The sequence below is a fragment of the Carcharodon carcharias genome, chromosome 3, assembly GCF_017639515.1.
Source record: "Carcharodon carcharias isolate sCarCar2 chromosome 3, sCarCar2.pri, whole genome shotgun sequence".
Lineage (NCBI taxonomy): Eukaryota > Metazoa > Chordata > Chondrichthyes > Lamniformes > Lamnidae > Carcharodon > Carcharodon carcharias.
Genome location: NC_054469.1, coordinates 230,069,308 through 230,093,507, shown reverse-complemented (window position 1 = coordinate 230,093,507; position 24,200 = coordinate 230,069,308). Strand labels below are relative to the sequence as shown.

The following is a 24,200-nucleotide window of genomic DNA, read 5'->3' as shown; positions in this document are numbered from 1 at the left end:
TGGAGGGCGTTTTACCATTACCTTAGTATCTACCTCGGGCACGTTTTTGTCCTCAATTTTGGCTTCGTTTTCCCAATCTTTAATTTTCTGCTGATCCTTTATCGTTCCTCGTAGGATGTGTAGTTGTTTAGCTAGCTCCCTTACATTATTGAAGACCATTCCTTTGGAACAGTCCAATTCTGGTCCTCCTGTAATAAGGTCCTCTGGTAGTTGCATTGGTTGATCTGTCACAATCTCGAAGGGGCTCAGTCCTGTTCCCCTACCAGGTGCTTTCCTTTGCCTCATTAAGATGGCGGGGAGTAGAGCCACCCATTTACTCCCAGTTTCCATCGTTGCCTTGGTTAGACTATTTTTTAATGTCGTGTTCATCCTCTCTACCATCTCTGAGCTCTGGGGGTGGTAGGGAATATGGCCTTAACCCTAGCAGGGCACATGCTTCCTTGATTACCCTCCTGGTAAAACGCGTCCCCTGGTCTGAATCTATCTGTACCGGCACCCCCCATCTAGGGACCACCTCTTCTGCTAATATCTTAGCCACAGTTCCAGCTGTGCAGTCTTTTGTCGGGAAAGCTTCCACCCACCTGGTAAATTGGTCTATTAGTACCAGACAGTAATGTTTTCCCCTGGCAGCAGACAGGGGCCCTATAAATTCCATCTGCACCTTTTCCCAGGGTTCGCTGGGTGGGAGTTGATGTCCCATTTTAATCTTGATGGGTTTCTCTGGTTCCACTTGTGCGCATATTACACACCTTTGACAAAACTTCACTATGTCCCTTCCCATGCCTGGCCACCACCAGCATTTCTGTATCAGTGCCCACATCTTATTCCTACCCTGATGTCCAACTCCATGGTATACTTCAATTAGGCACTGTCTTAAACTCTTAGGTACGACCACCTGATACTCGTACCTCCAAATTCCTCCAGGGGTTTCTCTAGCCCCTGCCTTTCCCATTCGCTCTTTTCCTCACTTGAGGCTGCATCCTGCATTTGTTGCACATTTATGTCTTCCTCACTTGGCTTCCGCGGTTTCCCAACCACGGCCACTAATTCCAACTCCCCCTCATGTATCATTCGCTTGGCTGCCTCATCAGCCGGGCATTCCCCTGTTGCTCTCTATTACTAATTTTCTTATGTGCCTTTACCTTGACTACTGCCACCTCCCTTGGCTTGTCGGCTGCTTCCACCAGTGCTTTGATTCTTAATAAATGTTGTATATTACCACCCGTGGAGGTTTTGTATCCTCTGCGGGCCCACGCTACCATATAATCATGTACTACCCCAAAAGCATACCTGCTATCTGTATACACTGTCACCCTTTGTCCTTCTGCTATTTCAAGGGCTTTGGTTAATGCCCCTAGCTCGGCCACCTGGGCTGAGTCGCCTCTGCCCAGACGTCCTCCGGCCATCAACTCACCCTTTTTCCCAAGCACTGCCCAGGCAGTGCGGGGTACTCCATCTACATACTTCCTGGATCCATCCACCCAAAACTCCAGAACTCCATCCTTTGAGAGGGAGCTCGGAGATCCTTCCCCATTCTCCCTCTTCGACTTCCTCTACACATTCATGTTCCCCACCATTTGTCACCATATATCCTGCGGGGTTTTCCCGGCTATCCTTCACTACTTCGAGGTGCTTATCTCCTGGCAATAGTGCCGCTTCCCACTTAACCCTTCTGCTATCCAACGCTGACCTTATTTTCCCTGCTTCCAGTAGCTGCACTAAACTATGTGATGAATGCAATATAACCTTGCCCATCATTGTTATGGGTTCAGATACCTCCACTGTCCACGTGGCACAATTGAGAGCTCACACACACCTATGTACCCCTCTGGCTACTGGGTCTACTTTAGACGAATAGTATCCCACCGGTCTGTATCTGTCTCCACGTCTTTGCATTACTACAGCAGTATTAAATTCACCATCACCTTGACAGTGGATGTGGAATTGTAATCTGGCATCTGGCAATCCCAGCGCTGAGGCTGATGCCAAGACCCGTTTCGTCTTGTCAAAGGCACCCTCCTGTTCCTTTCCCTGCTCTATTCTCTCCATGGTTTCCCACCTTTGGTCAGTTCCTGTAGGTGTTCTACCTTTTCCGCATAGCCCTCTACAAATGTTCTGCAGTAATTAAATAATCCTAACACTTGCCTCACTCCCTTGACTGTAACTGGGTAGGGCATGTTCAGAATGGTCTTAAGCCTCTCTTGGGGAATACTTTTAGTACCTTGGCTAATTATGTGCCCCAGATATATATCTTCTCCCTTCCCCAACTGCGCTTTTTTAGGGTTGATCTTTAGTCCAGCCCTCCAAATTGCAAGCAGCATTTCCTTCAGTGCCCTTTCATGTTCTTCCTTACCTGGGCAGGCTATTAGTATGTCACCCAAGTACTGTAGGATGGCACTTTCACCCTTGCTAACCTCTCCTAAAACTTTGCCATAGCCTTATGGAATATGGCTGGGCTGTTATGGAATTCTTGCGGCAGTCTGGTCCAGGTGTACCGTTCATTGCCTATCGTGAATGCAAACTTGTCCTGATGTTCGGGGTGCACTAGGATTGACCAAAACCCATTAGCTATGTCTAGTACTGTGAATATCTTATGGTCATTTTGGAGCTCATTCAGGATGATCGTTGGGTTTGCCACTATCGGGAGTTCCCTATTGGCATATTTGTTCAGGGCTGTATAGTCTATAGTAAGTCCATAAGACCCATCTGATTTCCTGACTGGCCAGATCGGGGAATTCGTTGTGGATACGGTTTTTCTTTCCACTACTTGCCTTTCTAAGTCATCAACAGTTTGTTTAAATGCCTCTCTGGCCTCTGGCTTTATCGGATATTGCCTATGAGGCGGATGCACTTTACCTGTCACAACCACTGGTTGGACATTCAACAGCCCACAATCCTGTTTTGACTGTGCCCAGACAAGGGGTAGCAAAGCAGCCAGTCTTTCCCAACTATTATTCACCTTCCATATTGAGGTGGCGGGGGTTACATGGCATATCATATCCCTGATGTTTCTTCTCCAACAGTTTTTCCTAAAGGGTTTCCTCCACCCTTACCCTCGACTCTCGAGTGTCTGCTATGGCTCCAAACATTTCCAATAGGTCTATCCCTAATATGCTCCCCTCATTCATTTTACATACCCAGATCCTAACCTGCCTGATTATTCCTGTTATTGTCAGGCCTAATTCCTCACTTAGTGCTGTACTCCTAGCGCCTCCTACGACTCCCTGGAATAGTATAGTTTTATTGGTTACTGGTACATCTTCATTTGTGATAGGGATAGAGGCTCCTGTATCTACAAGCATGTTGCACTGCCAGCCCCCTGACAGCGCACTCACAAATATCCTTGGATCCTCATTACTACCACTATCGAGGGCCAGTACCTGTCAATGCCCTAAAAATTTCTGCAATTATCTGGATCACAGTCCCTGCTGCCGGGATACTGGGGGCGGCCATCCTATCTCCCTGTCCCTGTCTGGGCCCTTTTCCTTTTTTATCTCTGCCCTTCGCCCAGCAGTCCTCTTTCTTATGCTTTTTGCAATTGTCACACTTTGCAGTAGCCTTGGCTCCGGGCTTACTTTTACAGTCCCAAGCACAGTATCCTTCTTTATCGCATACAAAACATTTTACTCCCCTGCCTCCTGTGGAGGCGGTTACTCCACTCACATGGGCTTTCTCCTGCTTTGCGTTAGCCTCAGCCTTCATAGCCCAAGTAATTATTTCCCTGAAATTGTTTCCTATTGGGAGTCCCAGGTCCAGTATCCTTTTCATCTCTCTCGGGGTTATTTATTCCCCTTTCATGGACATAAGCCTGGAACTTACGTTCCGCATATTCCTCCACTTTTTCCTTTGGTTCTTGCACTGTCAGAGTCACCTTGGTCCAGTTAGCCTCACTCCTTCCCAGGGCCCTCCTCACCGCCCTTTTCATTCTCTCAAAGTCCTGTTCTGTGGTATTGCCTACTTGCCGAATCCAGGTCCTGTCTTGGTACCTCTGGGGCAAATTTACCCACAGCCCTCTCGGCATCTGGGCTCACAGTATTACCCTTACATCATCTAAGGTCAAATTGTGTGCCTCCCTTAACTCATCCATTTTGACCCAAAAGGACCCATTCAAATCCTGTCTTTTTAGAGGGCGTAGCTCATTTTCTGTTGCAGTCGGAGCTCTTCTATCACTACGTCGGTGACTACCCCTCGCTGTGATTTCCTTGTGATCCTGATTGGGGCCATTCCCCAGTGGAGGGGCCCAAGGCCTCACAGCTGCTACCCCTCCAGATATCATTCGCCCTCTTGGCTAACTGTCTGCTTGCTGTTTGTTCCAATTTAGGACGGCCACTCTTGCCTGACTAGCCTCTTCTTTAATTCTATTTTTCGTGAGGGCTGCCAAAATTACTACCCTCTTTTCTTATTTGCCCTTTGTCTGTCCGGCCCACCAAGCCTTTTGTTCTGCCTCACTGGCCTCGGGATTATACCCCTTTTCCATCATTCATCTAATTAATTTTCGGCTGTGTTTAACAACTTCTTGTATAATGGAACCTGGTCTCCACCTAGGATTCTCCCCCATACTAGTTGCCCTTCTCGGCCATACTCTAACGACCGTCCGTTGCCCCTTTTTACTGTCCTCGCCTCGCGCTTCATTCTCCCCCCGCCCGGTGGTGCACGCTTCCTTCCAGGCGAGTCCTATAAGGGTCCGGGTTATGGTCTCCTCCAGGATCCCACCTCCCGACTCCTCTTTCTATACTATTTTTATAGTGCAAGTGTCATTGTTTGTAGAATCCCGTTCTGGTCTACTCCCGACTTTTATTTTCGGTTTCTTTTGTGCTATACCTTACATGCTACACAACAGCCGGGTGTTCTGACTAGGCTCTCATGGTAAAACAAAACCAATAATCACCCTATCAGTACCTTCCACGTTGCTGCTGGTTGCTACTGCGTGCACCCTGCTTGCAGCGCCAGTTTGTAGGCGGGATTCAACCTCCTTCTCCGAGACCCCTGGTTGATCTGGCTTTCGCGTGGGGCAACTGCACTCTTAACCACGGCTCAGACCGGGACTCAGGTCAGGACAAACAACTCAGGACGTCCGTTGTTTGAATTCTCGAACAAGACGGTTTATTAAAGCTTGTTACTGGCGTATGCATGGAGAGCCCTCTGAGTCCATCCAGAGGTACTCTGCCGTAATTACAAAGCCTCGTAACTTGTATACTTTTCACGTTACATCTTTGCTCGCAACTCATCAATATTATCAGGCTAAAATGTTGAAAACACAGAGCACCAACTATTCTTATCCCCACCTCCTCCACCTTGGTTACACGGGTGGTTATTAAGGTCCTTCACACATCTTGTGTCTTCTCAGGCGTTACTATCAGTTCATCCTTCATGTATTATCACCCTGTCCTTGCAGCTGGTTTAACTAAAGCTATCAGCTGTCTACATCAGTCTAGGATTCATGTCCTGGCATCTGATGTAATTAAAGTTTTTTAATCTGTTATACTGGCCTTTTGTTTTTCAGCCTTTTATTATCACGTGGTGATAGTGTCTGTACATCTGTGCAAAGTCTAAAGCAAGTCTCTGTTTTTACCAACTGTGTGCTTCACTAAGCCTTACTTGACCTTTAACCCATGTCAACTCTAGGGTGGTTACACGTATTTTTCTATTCTCTAGCCCTTGTCATGGATATGCTTCTTCAGTCTAATAAATCCAATAAGGAGCTCAGGAGAAAGTTCTACTCTCAAGAATTGTGAGAATGCAAAACTCAACAGCACATGGAGTGATTGAGATGAATATCACAACTGCATTGAAGGGAAATGTTAATAAACACATGAGGGGAAAAGGAATAAAAGGATATGTTTTTAGGGTGAGATGGCGATTGGGAAGAGGTTCGTGTGGCGCGTAAGCACTGGCATGGACCTGTTGGGTTGAATGGCTGTTCTTGTGCTGTAATTTTCTAAGTAATAATAATTAAGAATAGAGACCCCATACCTAACTTCACACTTCCCAACCCAGCAATGTTGAAGTCAGTTGTAGTGTCTCAGCTGCTGCCTCAGCTGAGATTTGCTAATGCAGGGCAGAAGTGCAGAGCCTAGTTGATGTGTAAGTATCAGCTACTCATTAACGAGCCTCACTATGTCATGGGAACAACTTATTTTTGATGGGTTAATGAGATAAAATTTGTTCCTTTCTCCTCATTATACATTAAAGTTAATTGCTAACATTATTGCAAAACATTTCATATAGAGAGACATAATTTTTTTTTTAAAGTATTCATTCATTGGATGTGGGCTTCACTGGCTGGGCCAGCATTTATTGCCCCTGAGAAGGTAGTGGTGAGCTGCCTTCTTGAATCGCTGCAGTCCATGTGGTGTTGGTACACCCACAGTGCTGTTAGGGAGGGAGTTCCAGGATTTTGACCCAGCGACAGTGAAGGAACGGTGATATATTTCCAAGTCAGGATGGTGAGTGACTTGGAGGGGAACTTCCAGGTGATGGTGTTCCCATCTATCTGCTGCCCTTGTCCTTCTAGATGGTAGTAGTCGTGGATTTGGAAGGTGCTGTCGAAGGATTTTGGTGAATTCCTGCAGTGCACCTTGTAGATGGTACGCACTGCTGCCACTGTGTGTTTGTGGTGGAGGGAGTAATGTTCGTGGATGTGGTACCAATCACGCGGGCTGCTTTGTCCTGGATGGTGTCAAGCTTCTTGAGTGTTGTGGGAGCTGCACTCATCCAGGCAAGTGGAGAGTATTCCATCACACTCCTGACTTGTGCCTTGTAGATGGTGGACAGACTTTGGGAAGACAGGAGGTAGGTTACTCATTGCATGATTTCTAGACTCTGACCTGCTCTTGTAGCCACAGTATTTATATGGCTAGTCCAGTTCAGTTTCTGGTCAATGGTAACCCCCAGGATGTTGATAGTGGGGGATTCAGTGATGGTAATGCCATCCTAATTCCTTACCTGGTCTAGCTTACACATGCTCCAGGCCCACAGCAATGTGGTTGACTTTTTAAATGCCCTCTGAAATGGCCTAGCCAGCCACTCAGTTGTAACAAACTGCTACAAAGTCACATAAAAATAATTGAAATAAAATACAGCTCTGCTTACTGAATGCTTCCTCAGATGATTTTCTTTTCTTAAAAAAAGTTTAATAATTGTTGACAAAACTAACTTTAAATGAATCACAGAAAAGTCAATGTCCAGGATTTTGCCCTCATCGGGCAGACTGAGCAGGGGTGAGGGCGAATGGGAGCAGTCAAGAAGCCGATTGCCACTGCTATCGGGCTGCGTCTGCGATTGCAGGCCAATTAAAGCCTGTCCAGTGTGAAACACATGCTACAGCACTCAGCGCTGCCTGTGTGTGTGTGTTGGCGGGGGGGGTGGAGTAGGGCGAGTTGCCTCAGGGAGTTGAAGAGTTTTGAAAATGAAAAATGAAGAATTGTAAAACATAAAAAGAAAGTCCCCTCATGTGACTCTCTCACATGAGCAGGGGCATGTCACAAATGAAATTTAAGCATTTTTGCTTAATTTTTATTTGCACATGGATGAGGTTTCCTTAAAAATCCAAAGTCCGCTCGGCCTTTTCGCCTACCTGCCAACCATAAGGTTGGACAGGCAGTGAAAAATTGAACTTAATTATTACTTTAATGGCACTAATGGGCCTTTTAATTGTCGGCGGGTGTACTGCCGAACTTGCGTGCCCACCGACTGAAATATCGCACAAGTGCACGATGACATTGGGGCCCTCGCCCCACATCATCGGGCATCATTTTATGCTCATTCGGGTCAGGCACATGGCCGCCTGACAAGCAATAAATTCTGACCCTCTTGGGTTAAACAGAATGAAGTAACATATCCAAGTAAATGGTGTCAGGCCAGATGATAGAGCCACATTATTATATCTGTTATAAATAATTAAAGCCTCTTGTCAAACATGTTTATGTTGCTGTGTGTAATGAAGACTGGTACAGATTATATACTTCATCTTGCCCTTTGCCTACTCATGCTTTAGATCCATCAGCTGATAAGTTATTGGCAAGATTGTGCCTTATACTTGGTAAGTAGCCTGAAAGGTGACTGGATGTTTTGTCGTTAATGTTCACAAGGCCTTTGTTTCTTTCTGATTCTGATTGCAGCTGGTGCTCAAGACAGGATTGGATATGCTTTTGGCCTGGGGCTCGAACGGCTAGCGATGATTTTGTATGGAATACCAGACATCCGTTTGTTCTGGAGTGAAGACGAACGATTCTCCAAACAGTTCCAGGTTACTCACATTGACCAGAAAGTCACATTTCAGGTTACTTTACTCTCATTTATATTTTTCTTAATACTGTATTAGGTTAAATTGCATGCATCAACAATTCATAACAGAGGTGTTGTACCATAAGTTATCAATGTTTATGCTTAATCAGTTATGATTTTTTAGCCAATTCTCTGCTTGTTGTTGTTAATTTTTGCAATTTTAAACATTTGTTCTTAGGATATTGGTGACACAGGCTTTCATTGCCCTTCCTTAGCTCACAGTATTGTTGGAACCGCTGAAGTCCTTAGGGTTGGTGTTTTCACAGTGCAATTAGGTGGAGAGTTGCAAGATATTGACCCAGTGAGAATGAAACTATCACAGTGAAAAGCAACTTGCAGATCACTACTTAACCTGCTGTTTAACAGGCACTTAAACCAAGGACGTACGAGAGCAAAAAGCAGGTTGATTCAGGAGGAGAGTAACTTTGACTTTGTGTAATATTGTAAAATCGGTGATAGTGAATTTCCAGCCCCTTGTACACCTCTCTCAATTTTTCTTTCCAATTTCAATTTTGAAAATTGAAAATAAAAATTGAGTGATGTAAAGTGGGCTGCTGCTTCGTATTCACTTTTTTATACAGAATTGCAGAATTATTACAGCGCAGGAGGAGGCCATTTGGCCCATCATGTCTGCATCAGCTCTCTAAATAAGCATTATGACTTAGAGCCATTCTCCTGCCATTTTCCCGTACCCTTGCACATTGTTTCTATTCAAGTAATCATCTAATGACCTCTTGAATGCCTCGATTGAACCTGCCTCCACCACACTTCCAGGCAGTGCATTCCAGACTCAAACCACTTGCTGTATGAAAAAGTTTTTTCTCATATCACACTTGCTTCTTTCACAAATCACTTGAAATCTGTCCCCTCTCATTTACAATCCTTTTACGAATGGGAACAGCTAATCCCTGTATACTCTATCCAGCCTCCTCGATCTTTATCAAATCACCTCTTAGCCTTCTCACCTCCAAGAAGAACAGCCTCAACCTCTCCAGTCTGTCTTCATACCTGACATTTCTGATTCCTGGAACCATTCTTGTAAACCTCTTCTGCACTCTGTCAAATGCATTCACATCCTTCCTCTAGTGTAGAGGAATTGTACACAATACTCCAGCTGAGGCCTAACTAATGTCTTATATAAGCTCAGCATAACCTCCTTGCTCTGTACTCTACACCTCTATGAATAAAGCCCAGGATACTGTATGCTTTATTAACTGCTCTCTCCACCTGTCCTGCCACCTTCAATGATCCATGCACATATGCACCCAGGTCCCTCTGTTCCATATTTCTCCCTTTCATTTTTCCTGGTGTGTCATTCTCAGCCAATGCAGGAAGGCAGAAAATCACATGGCTACATCCATTTGGTGTATAAACAATTATTGGACAGCCTGATAAGGCAGTAAAATCTGTCTCTGAATCTCTCCCCCTCTGTGGGCAGAACTTGACTTTTGCTCAGGACTCTCCCACACTTACATGATTGAGAACTCAGCTCAGTGCATGGGTAAACCTGTATGTTGTCACTCAATGGCAAAGCAAATTGAGGCTCTGACATGCCATCCCACTCTAGCCCTGTCTTCACCTTGATTTTCAAGTTCATATTTTTTAATTGCATCTCAAGTACCATTTTAGAAGTCGTAGCGAAAATAACCTTGGAGAGGAATAGAGCTTTGCATTTCCCCAATTCAAGGGGCTGTTCTGTTCAATATCACACCAATGTAAAACAGGTGGATGCAGTAGGATTGAATAGTTTCAAACATTGTATCATTCTGTTTCATTGATTGTATAATATAAGAAACCACAAATCATGGTCCACTGTTTACTTGAGCTAGACGAATTTTATCTAGTAAAAGCTAGTTCACCTTTACTATCAATTTCTAAATGTTCACCATAGAGTTCTGAGTCCTAATAATCTCAGTAAATAATTGAAGCCATTCTTGTGTACCCATGCATACACGCATGATTAAATAGTGGAAGCTAAGTGTATGGACATCAAAGCATCAAAAAAATTCCAACTTTTTTGTAGTGTAGTCAGCTTAGTATAGTCTGCCTAAATTAGCAGAGAACGGTGAGAGTCACTGTTAACTAAGAATCTGGTATGTCATTTCTACAATACAAGGGCAATTTTCACAATTTTGTACACCCTGCTGAATTTGCACATATAAAAAATTGCATGGCTCATGCTCTTCAAGCCACCTGGGCAAGTCTGGGCACTGATTTCCATTGTGTATCTCTTGCAAATGAAACATTACTCTTTCACTTGTTTCATTCCTTCTTATTTATTATGTTTCTATTGATGGTTCCAAGTTTTTTGGACATTTTTAATGCAATAATAGTTGTAAACTTGAATCCGTAGAAAACAAGTATAAATTTATGGAAAATTAATGGAGGAACCTAGGCCTACAAACAGTCAAAAACTATCTTTGTCAAAGTACGACCAAGACTACAGCTGCCTGTGTTTTTTGTGAATTGCCATACATGCAAGTTGAGGAACTTTGATTGCCTCATCAAAAATCTATCAAACAGGTGGTTTCTTGAAAGCAACAGAATGACTGCTCAAAAACAATATAGTCAGAAAGATTAATTGTATATATAAAAAAAATAGCCGTGGGTTTTCTTGTGCATGGTTCGTTGCCACTGACCTTTGATCTTAGTAACAAATGAGTTTGTCAATTTCAAATGAAATGAAAACAGTTGTTGTTAAAAATCCATGTTTTGCTAAAAGCTGATTTGAGAAAGATTAACTTCGAAATAAAAACAAAATATTAACTTTGAAGCTTCAGCTACATTAGGTAACCTATTTTTGCATTTAAATGAAGCTTCGTCCTGTCAGTACTTTACATATTAGCTGGAGTGGGGAGGGTTGGCCTACAGATTAAATAATCACAAAAAAACGCTATACTTAGGGATAGTTTCTCTACATAGCAATATTGGAATCTGTGTGACATGGAGCATGTATTTTAGGAATGCAATATGGAAAGTGGAAGTAATTTAAATTATTGAAAATGTTCTATCTGAAGATTGTGTTAATGTACCCAAGGTTAGAAGTTTTAACATTACCAGACTGTCTACTTTTACCCATTAGAAGCAAGAATTTGATAAATATTGGTTTCACTCTGCAAATCATGGTTGAATGGTGCAGTACCATCATTTTCCTGAAATTTAGTCCTAGTACTCAAATTTAGTTCTAATAGTGAAATTTGATAACATATCCAGCCTGAGACATAGGGGATCAGCATTCAGTAATATCCGAGATAAAATTTAACTTCATTATAGGTACACAGCTGAGTTAACTACTCATAAAGTGACCCCATTTGTAGTCTAACACACAAGTGCCCATTTGTCTTTCTGTTGTCTTCTCTACTTTTGTCCTTAGATCAAACAGCATATTTATTGTAACAAATAATGATAATGAAAATGACTAACTGAACAAGCTTTAAGGTTTGAAATTTAGTGACTCAATTAGTATCTTGGTAGTCTGACACTACAAGACTATTGCAAATTTTCCATCATATTTATTATTTTAGCCTTTAAAACTGGACAGCTTACCATCATTGAAGCTTGCTCTGAAAGCTTAGCAAAGGTACGAGTTAATTGATACCTTATTCATTTTTATCAAACCTAACATTTGCTAGTCCCTAATTGCCCTTGAACTGACTGGCCATTTCAACGGATATTTAAGAGTCAGCCACATTGTTGTGGGTCTGGAGTCAGATGTAGGCCAGACATTGTAAAGACAGCAGATTTCCTTCTCTAAAGGCATTATTGAACCAAATGGGTTTTTACAATAATCAATGATAGTTTCACAGTCACCATTCCTGAGACTAGCTTTAAATTCCAATAATATTTAATTATTGGAAGGATATTTAAAAGAATATAAGAAATAGGGAGGAGGCACAGGCCATATGGTCCCTTGAGTCTGCTCCATCATTCAATAATATCATGACTACTTCAACTCCACTTTCTTGACCAATCCCCTTATCTCGTAATTCTCTTAGCACCCAAAAATCTATCAACCTCAGCCTTGAATATATTCAATGACTGAGCATCCGCTGTCCTCCTAGACCAGAGAATTCCAAATATTCACAATCCTGAGTAAAGAAATACCTCACTCATTTCAGTCTTAAATGATCACTAAACATTGCAAAACATTCTCAGCTTCAAGGACATTAGTGAACCAGATGGGTTTTTACAACAATAGGCAATGGTTTCGTGGTCATCACCAGAGATTTTTAATTCCAGATTTTTATTAAATTCAAATTTCACTGTCTGCTGTGGTAGGTTTTGAACCTAGATCCCCAGAGTATTACCCTGGGTCTCTGGAATACTAGTCAAGTGATAATAGCACTATGCTATCACCTCCCCCAAGTTAAATGGAGACTTGTTTTAAAATCCAGATTCAGATTGTGGAATCGCTGAGAGAGGTTTGTGGAATTGCCCTAGTTACACAGGGCTGGATTTAATGCAACCCATTGTGACGGGAAGCATGGCGGCCAGGCCCGTGTCAGTCTCCTGGTGGTGGCAAAATCTCCTCCCGCTTAAGTCGGAGGGCAGAAGGGGGAATTCTGGGCTGGTGGCAGGAAGGATGTCAATTAGGCTCATTAATGAGCCAATGGACACCCATTATCCCTTAGCCCACCACAATTTGGCAGTTGCTCAGGGATTAAATGGAGATCTTTTGGCTTTCCCGCGCCCTCAGAAGGCTGCCAGGAAAACTTTTTGGGCTTGTGAGTGGCTTCCCAGGTTTAGGGTGGTGGGAGGAGTGGGGCCTCGTTATCAGGATCAAGAGACTCGGCATTGGGCAAGAGGGTGCCTTCTGAAAGCCACCCCACTGCTCTTGCCTCCGACTCCCTGTCCCCACTCTCCTGCAACCTTCACCCCACAGTCCCCATCCAGTGATCCCCATCCCCATGCTGCCTTCATTCATAACTGGTCTGGGAACCCATGATGCTCCTGGGCCCCTGTTGAGTACATTGCCGCCAGCTGCTACTGCTCCCTGCCAGCTGGCAGCTCTCTGCGGGTGGGATTTTCGCTGCTGGGGACCCCAATGCAGGGAAGGCCTGATGATGGCCACTTACGTGGCTGGAAGGCACTTGATTCCATCGGGGCTCTCTCATGGAACTGAGAGGGGTCCCCCTCCAGTTCTCCGACTGACGAGCCTCAGTGCGCATTCAGTCAGACATGTCCATGTGGAAACTTGGCATTTCTTTTTCAAACTTTAACTTAAGCACCATGAGAAACAGTTTTGAAAATGATGTCAGGAGAACACTGCATGAGGGCAAATTGTAATGGTTATAACATGTCGTGCAGAGTGGGGATGTTCTTTCAGAATGGGAGATTCCGCAGTGACCTGAGTGACAAGTTATGATGGAATGTAACCAAATCAAAGTTAGGCTTCACAATACCACTGATTTCACATTTCTAATTGAACTGATTTTTTTCTAAAGAGAAAAGAAAGACTTGCATTTATATACAGCTTTTCACAGCTAGTGGACATCCCAGAGCACTTTACAGTCAATTAAATACTTTTGAAGTATAATCACTGCTTTAATGTAGCAGCCAGTTTGTGCACAGCAAGCTCCTAGCAATGTGATAATGACCAGATAATCTGTTTTATATGCTGTTATTTGAGGGATAAATGTTGGACATGACACTGGGGATAACTCCCCTGCTCTTTTTCAGAATAGTGCCATGGTTTCTATTATACCATTTGAGAGGGCAGATGGGGCCTCAGAGACAGCACCTCCAACAGTGCAACATTCCCTCAGTACTGCAATAGAGTGTCAACCTTGATTTTTGTGTTCAAGTCCTGGAGTGGGACTTGAACCCACAACCTTCTGACTTAGAGGAACGTGTCTTACAAACTGAAAGGCACCTGAGGTTATATCCAAGTTAATGTTGGAGCCAAAACCCTTCCCAATCACCCATTGCATTAGACTACACTCGTACACCATTATCTGAGTGATTGCCAAGACAGTAATCAAGAATCACTAGGGAATTAAACTGGCAGTAGGTGGCTGCAGGATGACACACTGCATGATTTATACAAATAAAGGAGAAACAAATGTAGATTTTGGTGCAGTTTGTTGTGGTCATTTCTGAAAAGGTATGTGACTCTTCAGAGATATAGTTAACAATTTAAAAGGCAGAAACAAAAACAGAATTACCTGGAAAAACTCAGCAGGTCTGGCAGCATCGGCGGAGAAGAAAAGAGTTGACGTTTCGAGTCCTCATGACCCTTCGACAGAACTTGAGTTCGAGTCCAAGAAAGAGTTGAAATATAAGTTAATTTAAGGTGTGTTGGGGGGGGGGGCGGAAAGAGAGAGAGAGAAGTGGAGGGGGTTGGTGTGGTTGTAGGGACAAACAAGCAGTGATAGAAGCAGATCATCAAAAGATGTCACCAACAATTGTTTTTGATTTCCAGCATCCGCAGTTTTTTTGTAATTTAAAAGGCAGGTCTGCTTTAAATTGATCCCTTTCATATTCACAGACAATTTAAATCAGAACTTTACGCAGCCATTGAGGTGAATAGCATTGAAGCATTTAAGGAGAAGCTGGGTAAACGCATGAGCGAGAAAGGAATCAAAGGTGATGCTGATAGGGTTATGTGCAAGGGATGATAGGAGACTTGTGTGGAGCAATAGCACAGGAATGGACCAGTGGGGATGAATGGCCTGTTTTTATGCTGGGTACATTCTATGTAATTAAACTTGCCATTCCTCCTCCTACGTATCTAAGGCAGTGTTAACCAAAAGTAAAAAGTCAGATGAAACTGAGCTTTAAGTATATTTTGCATGATTATCTTACCCTTTCTTCATTTTAAGGTGATCTTTGCATATACTTGTATCCATGAATTGCCATATTGTAGTTTGTAAATAATTTCCAGAATTTTATTTTTTAGTTGGTAGTTTGGCTTTGAGCAAGTAAACAAAGCTTTCTGTTCTTTGATTTCAGCCTTTCCAAATTCTAAAGGTTTGTGTTTTTTTCTCCTGAAGTTGAGGAATACCCATTTTGAGGAATGGGACTCTTAAGATCAGATATGACATAGTCAAATACGGAATATATTTTCTCCTGTTCTCCATAAATTCATCCTCAGATGAGCACCAGAGTGAACTCTTCCATTTTTTGCATTTCTTGTCCTTGCAACTTTTCTGAGTGAGGTGGGCAATTTGTACTAAATTATCGGCTATTTTGTGCTATTTTCTCAAAACTGGGTTGAAACTGCTCAAACACATCTCTTTTTGGGCTCTTAAAGCCACCACAGAGAGGGAAACTTTCATCCCACTCTTCTGCAATAGGTTCAGTGCTTAATCCACTGTGCCATCTATTTCCTGTTTATTATTAGATGAGAACAACAAGATGGAATCAGACAAAATCACAGCAAGGTCAGTTATTTCCTACAACCAGAGAAGAAGTTGGTATGGGGATCAAATGGGTACCTGTTTTTTCTCATGATCTTTAGTGTAGAAGAAGCAGCATCACAGGCGATGACACTGCCTGAGGGAGAGTTCCATTAGTAGAGTAACAGTGTTTTTATTTTTTCCTGGAAATTTTCAATTTATTACTGGATGTTGAGATAGAGCAGAAGCAGCTTCAATGTGCTTTGCTGAAATCTGAAGTTTTGACACAAGCACCTGTCACTGTGGTGATGCTATTGCAGCTTGATCATACACAGCCTAGCCACATCTATTCTCTGAACCAGCTGTTCCACACCTTCCTCCATCCTCCCCAACTAGCCCTAAACCCATAAATGATCTGCTAAATATGATAATATATTCAAATGTGTTTTTGTCCTTCTCTCAGTTTACTTTTTCCTCTATCTGATTTTATTTCTTGATCTATTTTTTTCTTTATTTCAAATTTTGTTTTTATCAGATTTTATCAGTCTTTCTTCTGAGAACAAAGTGTTTATTTAATGCATTAATAATATTTTGTGTATTTAGTTTGTTTTAGACCAATTCTGTGTGTAATGGGGAAAGCATGTTAACAGGCAGACTGTGTTAAGTTGTCAACTAAACTTTTGTTATTCTCATTTGCATAATTAATTCAGGGACTTGGACTAATTTCATTCTCCATTCAGTCCAGTGAAGCTTCTCATGATACTCTGAAAATAGCTCATTTTAATAATTTGTCTCAGTGCCAGTCTAAATATCTTTTGCTATGACACACTGATTCTGTAATATATTTTCAAATTGGCAATTTGAAGATGGTATTCCTGTTAGTGGTTGCTTGCAAAAAGGCCATGAGACTTAACTGATGAATTTTTTCCTTGTATGTTTAAATGCAAAAAAAAACCGGAGAGATATTTGAAGTAGCTTGGTGACAAATTTACAAAACATTGGTCATATTCTATTTGAAATGCTCTGTGCAGTTCTGTGCTCTGTGAAAGGGTATTAGTGTGCTTGAGGCTATACTTGTTCTGAGCAATGGGATGTTCAATTCTGAGGGAAATTTAGGCACCTTGATCTCATTCTTTTCTGAAAAAGAGATTTTTGAGCTGATCTAACTGAAGTCTTTAAGATTATGAAAGGAAAGAACACAATTAAAACAGATGAATTTGTTCACAATGGTGATACATTCAATTACCAGGATATTACATGTACAAAATTAGTACCTTAGGTATATGAGAAAGGTCAGGCAGAACTTTTCACCCAGGAGCTAATACAATTATAGAACAAGTTACTAGCGAAAGCTAATCAGAGAGTAAAGATATATACAAGAGACAACCGAATACGTTTCTGAAGAGAAGAGGAATTGAAGATTATGTTCAGAAGGTAGACAAGTGGGACTGATTTACGTTCCTGTTGCTAAAGGTTTGTGATCTGGAAATTGGATTGCACCTGAATCAGGATGCAAAAACGATTCAAAGGACATCATACGCACCTAAATTGGATAATGGCAGGACTTGGGAAATTGATCTGACAGCCTTATTTGTGCAATTATTGTGGAACTGCAGGCACCATGTGCTTCCCCAGAAGTTGTTCCCTAGTCCCAAAAGATACCAAGATCTACTGACTGGCAAGGTCAGATGAAGAGTCCTGAGGGGTTGGTGGGAGGCAATTGGAAGAGGGAGAAATGGTGGCTGAATGCAGTTGTGACTGGAGTGTACATTCCTCATTTGTAGTGACATCAGGGAATCACAGAATCTTTACATACAGAAGGAGCCCATTCGGCCCATTGAGTCTGCACCGGCTTGCTGAAAGAACATTCTACCTAATCCCACTCCCCTGTCTTAACCCCATAACCTTGCACATTCTTTATTTTTATATGACAGACAATTCCCTTTTGAATACCTTGATCGAACCTGCCTCCATCACCCTTTCAGGGACTTTGTTCCAGAATAAATCTTTCTCCATTTTGGAAGAATTAGTGGAGGATGTGACAGTTTAATTGGAATCTGTAATAGACTCATATATGAGATGTAGCCAGGATCATTAGTATTTCCTCCTCCATTGGACACAAAGGGCTGGATTTTTGATGAGGCAGGAAGGCTGAGTTGGGAAATTTCCCAACTTGGCAGATCTATCGCCTTTAAAAAGGTCCCACCCGCCATATTTTTGCTCTGGGGTGATGGGCCAGAATGAAGTCGGTTCTGCCGCCTCCAGAGGCAGTTCAGAGATAGCCCGGAGGCATGCAACTGCTGAGACGGGCTGTTTCAAAGGCCCACCTTGTTTTTTTTTGGACAAGCCCAGTTGTATCAAAGACTGTTAGACCTTCCAGTCCTCACCCCTCACATCTCCTCAACCCCCACCCACCTCCATGACCCATCCATGCTTCCTGCCCCCTCATATTCCCTATGTCCCTCCATGCCTCCTCATATTACCCCTGCACCTCATATTCCCAATGCCACCTCCATATCCCTCATGCCTTCTTCATGCCCTATGTCTCCTCCATAGCCATTCACCAAATATCCACTATGGGTGAGCTTCAGGAACCATGTCTTTGAAACGGACGTGAAAAAAATTAAACCCCTAACAATTTAATAGAGCTCTCACTCAAACACACTTCACACTGAACAAAACTCTCATTCATAAAACCCATTCAAAAATGATTAAATCCCCTCAAGTGGTCAATCTATTTTAAAAACAAACATCTATTTCATTTACCACATCAAGGACAGATAATCCTTTAATAACATCATCAAATTATGAACACAGTCCCCTGCTGAGATAAGTAGTTCTGATCCTTTGGAAACTCAGTTAGGCGTTCATTCTCGGGAAATCTGAGCAATGAAGTCTATTGAAATTGCAAAAACAGGTGGCTAATGCTTTTACTAAGCTACACCGGATGGCCTGTCAATCAGTGCACTCCAGCAGCAGGTTTCTGAAAGCTGCAGACTGCTTTTTTTTTCAATTATAAAGGTCCTCCTCCATAAAATTGTTGTTCTCACACTGGGGGGTTAAATCTGTTGGGGCAAAGAAAATTGGGTATGTTTATACTCAACAGTCAAATCAAATAGCCCTTCAGCATTTGGGTTTCCTGCCTGTGTGATTCACACAGCCCCCCCCACCCACCCCCATCGGTAAAAATGTGATGTGCTGAAAATGGAGGCAAGACTTCAGCATCTGGATCCTGCCCATCATTTTTTAAGGCCTCCTGAGCCATCTCAACTCAGTGAAAATCTGGACCAAACTGTCAGCTTGGTGGCAGTGGGGCCAGATTAGACTCAATCCTCTATATCAGCTTTCAGACACTTAGGGCCAGTATGCAGACTGCTGTCTCTCAGGCTTTCAGGATCTGAAAAGCAATGACAGACTAGCTATCCTGTTGATAAAAGAATAGATGGGTCCATCCTGGGATCAATGGAATGGAGATAGATGAAGTCAGCTATCATGAAGTTTCTGCCTCTTAAGACAGTGGCACATGCCAAATATTCAGCCTTCCCTTTAGAGCAACATGCAAAAGACATGTAGGAGACTACAGCCTGCCCAGGCAAAGGTTGAAATGATGCAGCTAGCTGGGGCTCCCTATCAGGACCAAACTGCCAGAAGGAAAGGGCCAACTCAGTCCCACATGCTTTTGGCATCATCAAAGACATCAAGATTTTTTTGGCTTTGACAGTCCCACCAAAAGCTGAGAGGAGCAAGCTCAACAACTGCTGTGCTCAGCACTGAGCAATGTTGCTGAGGGGTCCTTAAACAGTTATTAGGCTTCCTCATGCAAGGGGCCTGATGTCTATTTAAAATTGCCACCCAGAATGTCTGGAAATTATCCAAGGCCAATATAGTGTTGAAGGTATTTTAGCCATCACTAGGATGTAGGGAATAGCCTTGTGAAATTAGTAATTTTTGCTGCCATTTTCTGCCTGGAAAACTCCACCGTTACTCTTTACTGAAAGCTTAGAGAAATCACCGAACAAAATTGTGTTGTAATTTGCACGGTTACAAAATATGCAGATGTAAAAAATACAGGTTGCTCAGAATATAGAATATGATATACTTCAATTAGCACACAATAGATCCTGTGTCATGATGCATCACACACTACATAATGCACAGGTGTACTTTAGACTAAACTGTAGACCACTACCGTGGAATTGCAGATGATTGAATAATATTTTCTTATTCATAGTCTTTTATTCGCATAATTTATTCAGTTATGGGAATTAGGATGTTCTTCCCCAGAACTGCCTCAGTTAATGTTCTGAAAATAGCATATTTTAAATAATTTGTGACATTGTTAGTCTGCTTTTCCATCATTCCAAATGACAGTCTGTAAATGTAAATGTATTTGAGAATTGGCAAGTTGGGAAGTATCAGAAGCAAGGAATGTGATCTTAGCTAATGCTTAATTCCATAAGATGGTAACTGCTAAAATTTCATGATTTTCATATTTAGATTTACTAGAAGTTAGAAATTTAAATCGGCTCCAAGACCAGTTATTGAGATTGTTGCAAGATATACCTTTCTGTTGTGTTTGTCTTCAAGCATTGATAGCAAGATTTTTGAAAGTGACAGACCAAATCTTTAAGGAAGATACTTCAAATAAAGACATGGGCGGGATTAAAGTGCTCTATTCACTGACAGTAATAAGGATGAAAGTGTTCTCTTTATTGACAGTAGTGAGTATTATAGTACAATTGATAGAGCAATAAAATTCAAAATCCTTCCTGAAATGCCACACTTATGACATTATCAGAATTCTTGGTTTAAGTACTGAATAAGAGATCTATGAATACCATCTGCTCAACATACTTTAGTACCCATGAACTTCTTCTCCCCCACCTCCCCCCCCTTACTCAGACTACCTAATTGATTCACACAATCTGGTCCTTCCAGGCTCATATAGATCTCATTGTCATCTCTTCTACATATCTGTTCAAAACAGGGTAAGTTGTATGTATTACATCAAAACAGAGACTTTGATATTTGGGAGCACAGTAAGCTGTGCTGGGTGGTGAATCTGCAGACATTTATTTTCCAACTATCTCAGATAGATTCAGCAGCTGCATTAGCAGCATTCTTCTTCAATACAATTGATACTAAGCTAAGACGCATGCATGCTTCAGTATAGCCATGTTGGGTTTTCATGGTATCTACTTTTCCTTCTAATTAAGAAAACATTTATTTCACTTTAAATGGTTTGATAATATTTGTCTTCTTTCCATCGGTCTGTACTAGTACCTATTTCATTAGGCTAATAATAATTGCCCATACTTCAATCAAGGGTTTAAACAAACCAAGATTAATATTTATTCAACGTTTTTCTCAGGGTTGTCATTGTCTTCTTCTGTTTAAGCAGATATTTGACCTTTCTTCACGAGATATACTCTTGTCCTAATTAAACATTTAAAATAATTGTGGAAAGATTTATGCTTTCTAATGATTATATACCAAGTATTTGACCAGAGCTTTTCTCATAGCCTAGTGGGTATTAAACTCTTTAATCCATTTTTCTAAGTATTTCTCTTATTCCCCAACAATTCATTATTTTGGGCTTTTTTCAACACATATTTTATCAAATGTTTCCCACTCTCTCCCCCCTGACCTCACCCCCAATTCTGGTTTCTCCCCTTCTCTTCTGAAAGTGCTGAATTTTGCTGGGGCATACCTCCACAGATACCCTCCTGTACAAGAAGCTGGTTCTTCATCCCCTTGAGTCAAATCTGTTCCATTATTCAGATGGATCATGGCTAATCTGTACTTCAAATCCATTTTGTTCCAAATCCTTTGATAGACTTACCTACCAAAAATCTATTGATTTAGTCTTGAAAATTTCAGTTGACCTTCATTCAAAGCCCTTTGGGGGAGAGAGTTCTCAATTTCCACTACCCTTTGCATAGAGGTGCTTCCTCATTTTACTCCTAAATGTCCCAGGTTGAATTACAAGTCTCTTGTTCTAGATTTCCACACCAAAGGAAATAAGTTCTCTATATCTACTGTGTCAGATCCCTTAATCATCTTAATGACTTTGAATGGATCATTCCTCAACCTTCTTAAATCAAGGGGTTAGAAGCCAAGTTTATTCAACTTGTTCTCATAATTTAACCCAGCCTTAGCATCATTCTTCTAAGTTTTCTCTGTAATCTTTCCAATACCAAAGTAAAATATTAATTAAATATTGGGAAGACTGATGCCATAGTTTTCAGTCCATGCTACAAACTCCATTTCCCAGCTACCAACTGCATCCTCAATAAGTGCCTGAGACCTAGCCAAACTGTTCGCAATCTTGGTTTCATATTTGATCCTGAGATGACAACCTCATTCATGCCTTTGTTATCTTTAGACTTGTCTATTTCAATGCTCTTCTGGCTAGTCTCCCACATTCTATCCTAAGTAAACTTGAGATCATCCAAAACTCTGCCACCCATGTTCTTAACTCACACCAAGGCCCATTCACCCATCACCCATGTGCTCACTGTCCTACATTGACACCCAGCCAAGCAACATCTTGATTCTAAGATTTTCATCCTTGTTTTCAAATCCGTCTGTCAATTCACTGCTATCGATCTATATAACTTCCTCTTGCCCCACAAACCTCTGAGATATCTGCGCCTGTCTAATTCTGGCCTCTTGAGCATCCCAGAATTTAACTGTCCCACCATTGTTGGCCATGCCTTCAGTTGTTTAGGCTTTAAGCTCTGGAATTCCTGCCCTAACTTTGCTCCTTTAAGATGTTCCTTAAAACACCCTCTTTGACCAAGCTTTAGGTCATCTGACCTAATATCTCCTTATGTGGCTTGGTGTCATATTTTGTTTCATAATGCTCCCATTATGCACCTTGAGGTGTTTTATTACATTAAAAATACTATATAAATATAAGTTGTTATATCGTTCCTGAGGTGTTGATGCTCAAAACTAAACACAGTACTGCATGAAAAAACATTGGCAGGTAAAGTAAAGTAAAATCCAAAGTTATTTTACAAGTACATTAAGAGTAAGAGCACAACTAGGGAAAGAATAAGGCCCATTATGGACCATTGTGGTAATTTGTGTGTGGAGCCGGAAGACGCAGGTAGGGTTCTAAATGAATACTTTGTGTCGGTGTTCACAAGTGAGAGGGACAACATGGGTCTGGAAATCAGGCAGAAGGACTGTGATATAATTAAAGAAATTAACATTAGAAAGGGAGGAGGGTCTAAGTGGTCTGGCAGGCTTAAAAGTAGATAAATCTCCAGGCCCGGATAAAATGTATCCCGGGCTTTTGAGTGAGGCAAGGGAGGAGATAGCAGGGGTGCTGGCAATAACTTTTAATACCTATCTGGCCACAGGAGAGGTGCCAGAGGACTGGAGGACAGCCAATGTGGTACAGTTATTCAAGAAGGGAGGAAGGGATAAACCAGAGTACTACAGGCCAGTCAGCCTAACCTCAGTGGTGGGGAAACTATTGGAAGCAATTCTGAGGGAAAGAACTAATCTACACTTGGAGAGGCAGGGATTAATCAAGGACAATCAGCATGGTTTTGTTAAGGGGAGGTCGTGTCTGACCAATTTGATTGAATATTTCGAAGAGGTGACCAGGTATGCAGATGAGGGCAATGCATTTAATGTAGTCTACTTGAACTTCAGCAAGGCTTTTGATAAGGTCCCGCATGTGAGACTGATGATGAAGTTAAGAGCTCTTGGGATCCAAGACAATTTGGCAAATTGGATCCAGAATTGGCCGTGTGGCAGGAAACTGAGGGTGATGGCCGAGGGGTGTTTTTGTGACTGGATGCCTGTGTCCAGGTATCGGTGTTGGGTCCCTTACTGTTTATGGTATATATAAACGATTTAGACTTGAATGTAGGAGGGTTGATCAGTAAGTTCACAGATGACACGAAAATTGATGGGGTGGTAAATGGTGAGGAGGATAGCTTTTAGATTACAGGAGGATATAGGCGGGCTGGTCAGATGGGTTGATCAGTGGCAAATGGAATTTAATCTGGATAAGTGTGATGTGATGCACTTGGGCAGGCAAACAAGGCATGGAAACAGACGATGAATGGTAGTACCGTGGGAAGTACCGAGGATCAGAGGGACCTTGGTGTACATGTCCACTGGTCACTTAAGTTAGTGAGACAGGTAGATAAGGTGGTTAAGAAGGCACAGGGGATACTTGCCTTTATTAGCCAAGGCATAGAATATAAAAGCAGGGAGGTTATGCTGGAACTGTATAAAAAGCTGGTTAGGCCACAGCTAGAATATTGCATGCAGTTCTGGAATCCGCATTCTCGGAAGGATGTGATTGTACTAGCGAGAGTGCAGAGGAGATTTACCAGGATGTTGCCTGGGCTGGAGAGCTTTAGTTATGAGGAGAGATTGGATAGACTGGGGTTATTTTCCTTGGAGCAGAGGAAATTGAGGGGGGACATGATTGAGGTGTATAAAATTATGAGGGGCAAAGATAGGATAGACAGGAAGGAACTTTTCCCCTTGGTGGAGGGATCAATAGCCAGGGGGCACAGACTTAAGGTAAGGGGCAGGAGATTTAGAGGG

The 24,200-nt window shown here is 42.1% G+C and overlaps 1 protein-coding gene across 13 annotated transcripts in view; it reads left to right on the top strand.

The window, feature by feature from the left end:
• The window catches only part of fars2 (phenylalanyl-tRNA synthetase 2, mitochondrial), a 509,243-nt gene that overhangs the window by 326,026 nt on the left and 159,017 nt on the right, over nucleotides 1-24,200 (top strand). For all 13 annotated transcript variants that reach the window (XM_041183492.1, XM_041183490.1, XM_041183493.1 and 10 more), the window contains one exon: nucleotides 8,121-8,281. In XM_041183492.1, the coding sequence (XP_041039426.1) occupies nucleotides 8,121-8,281 (161 nt within the window). The remainder of the gene's footprint in view (nucleotides 1-8,120; nucleotides 8,282-24,200) is intronic.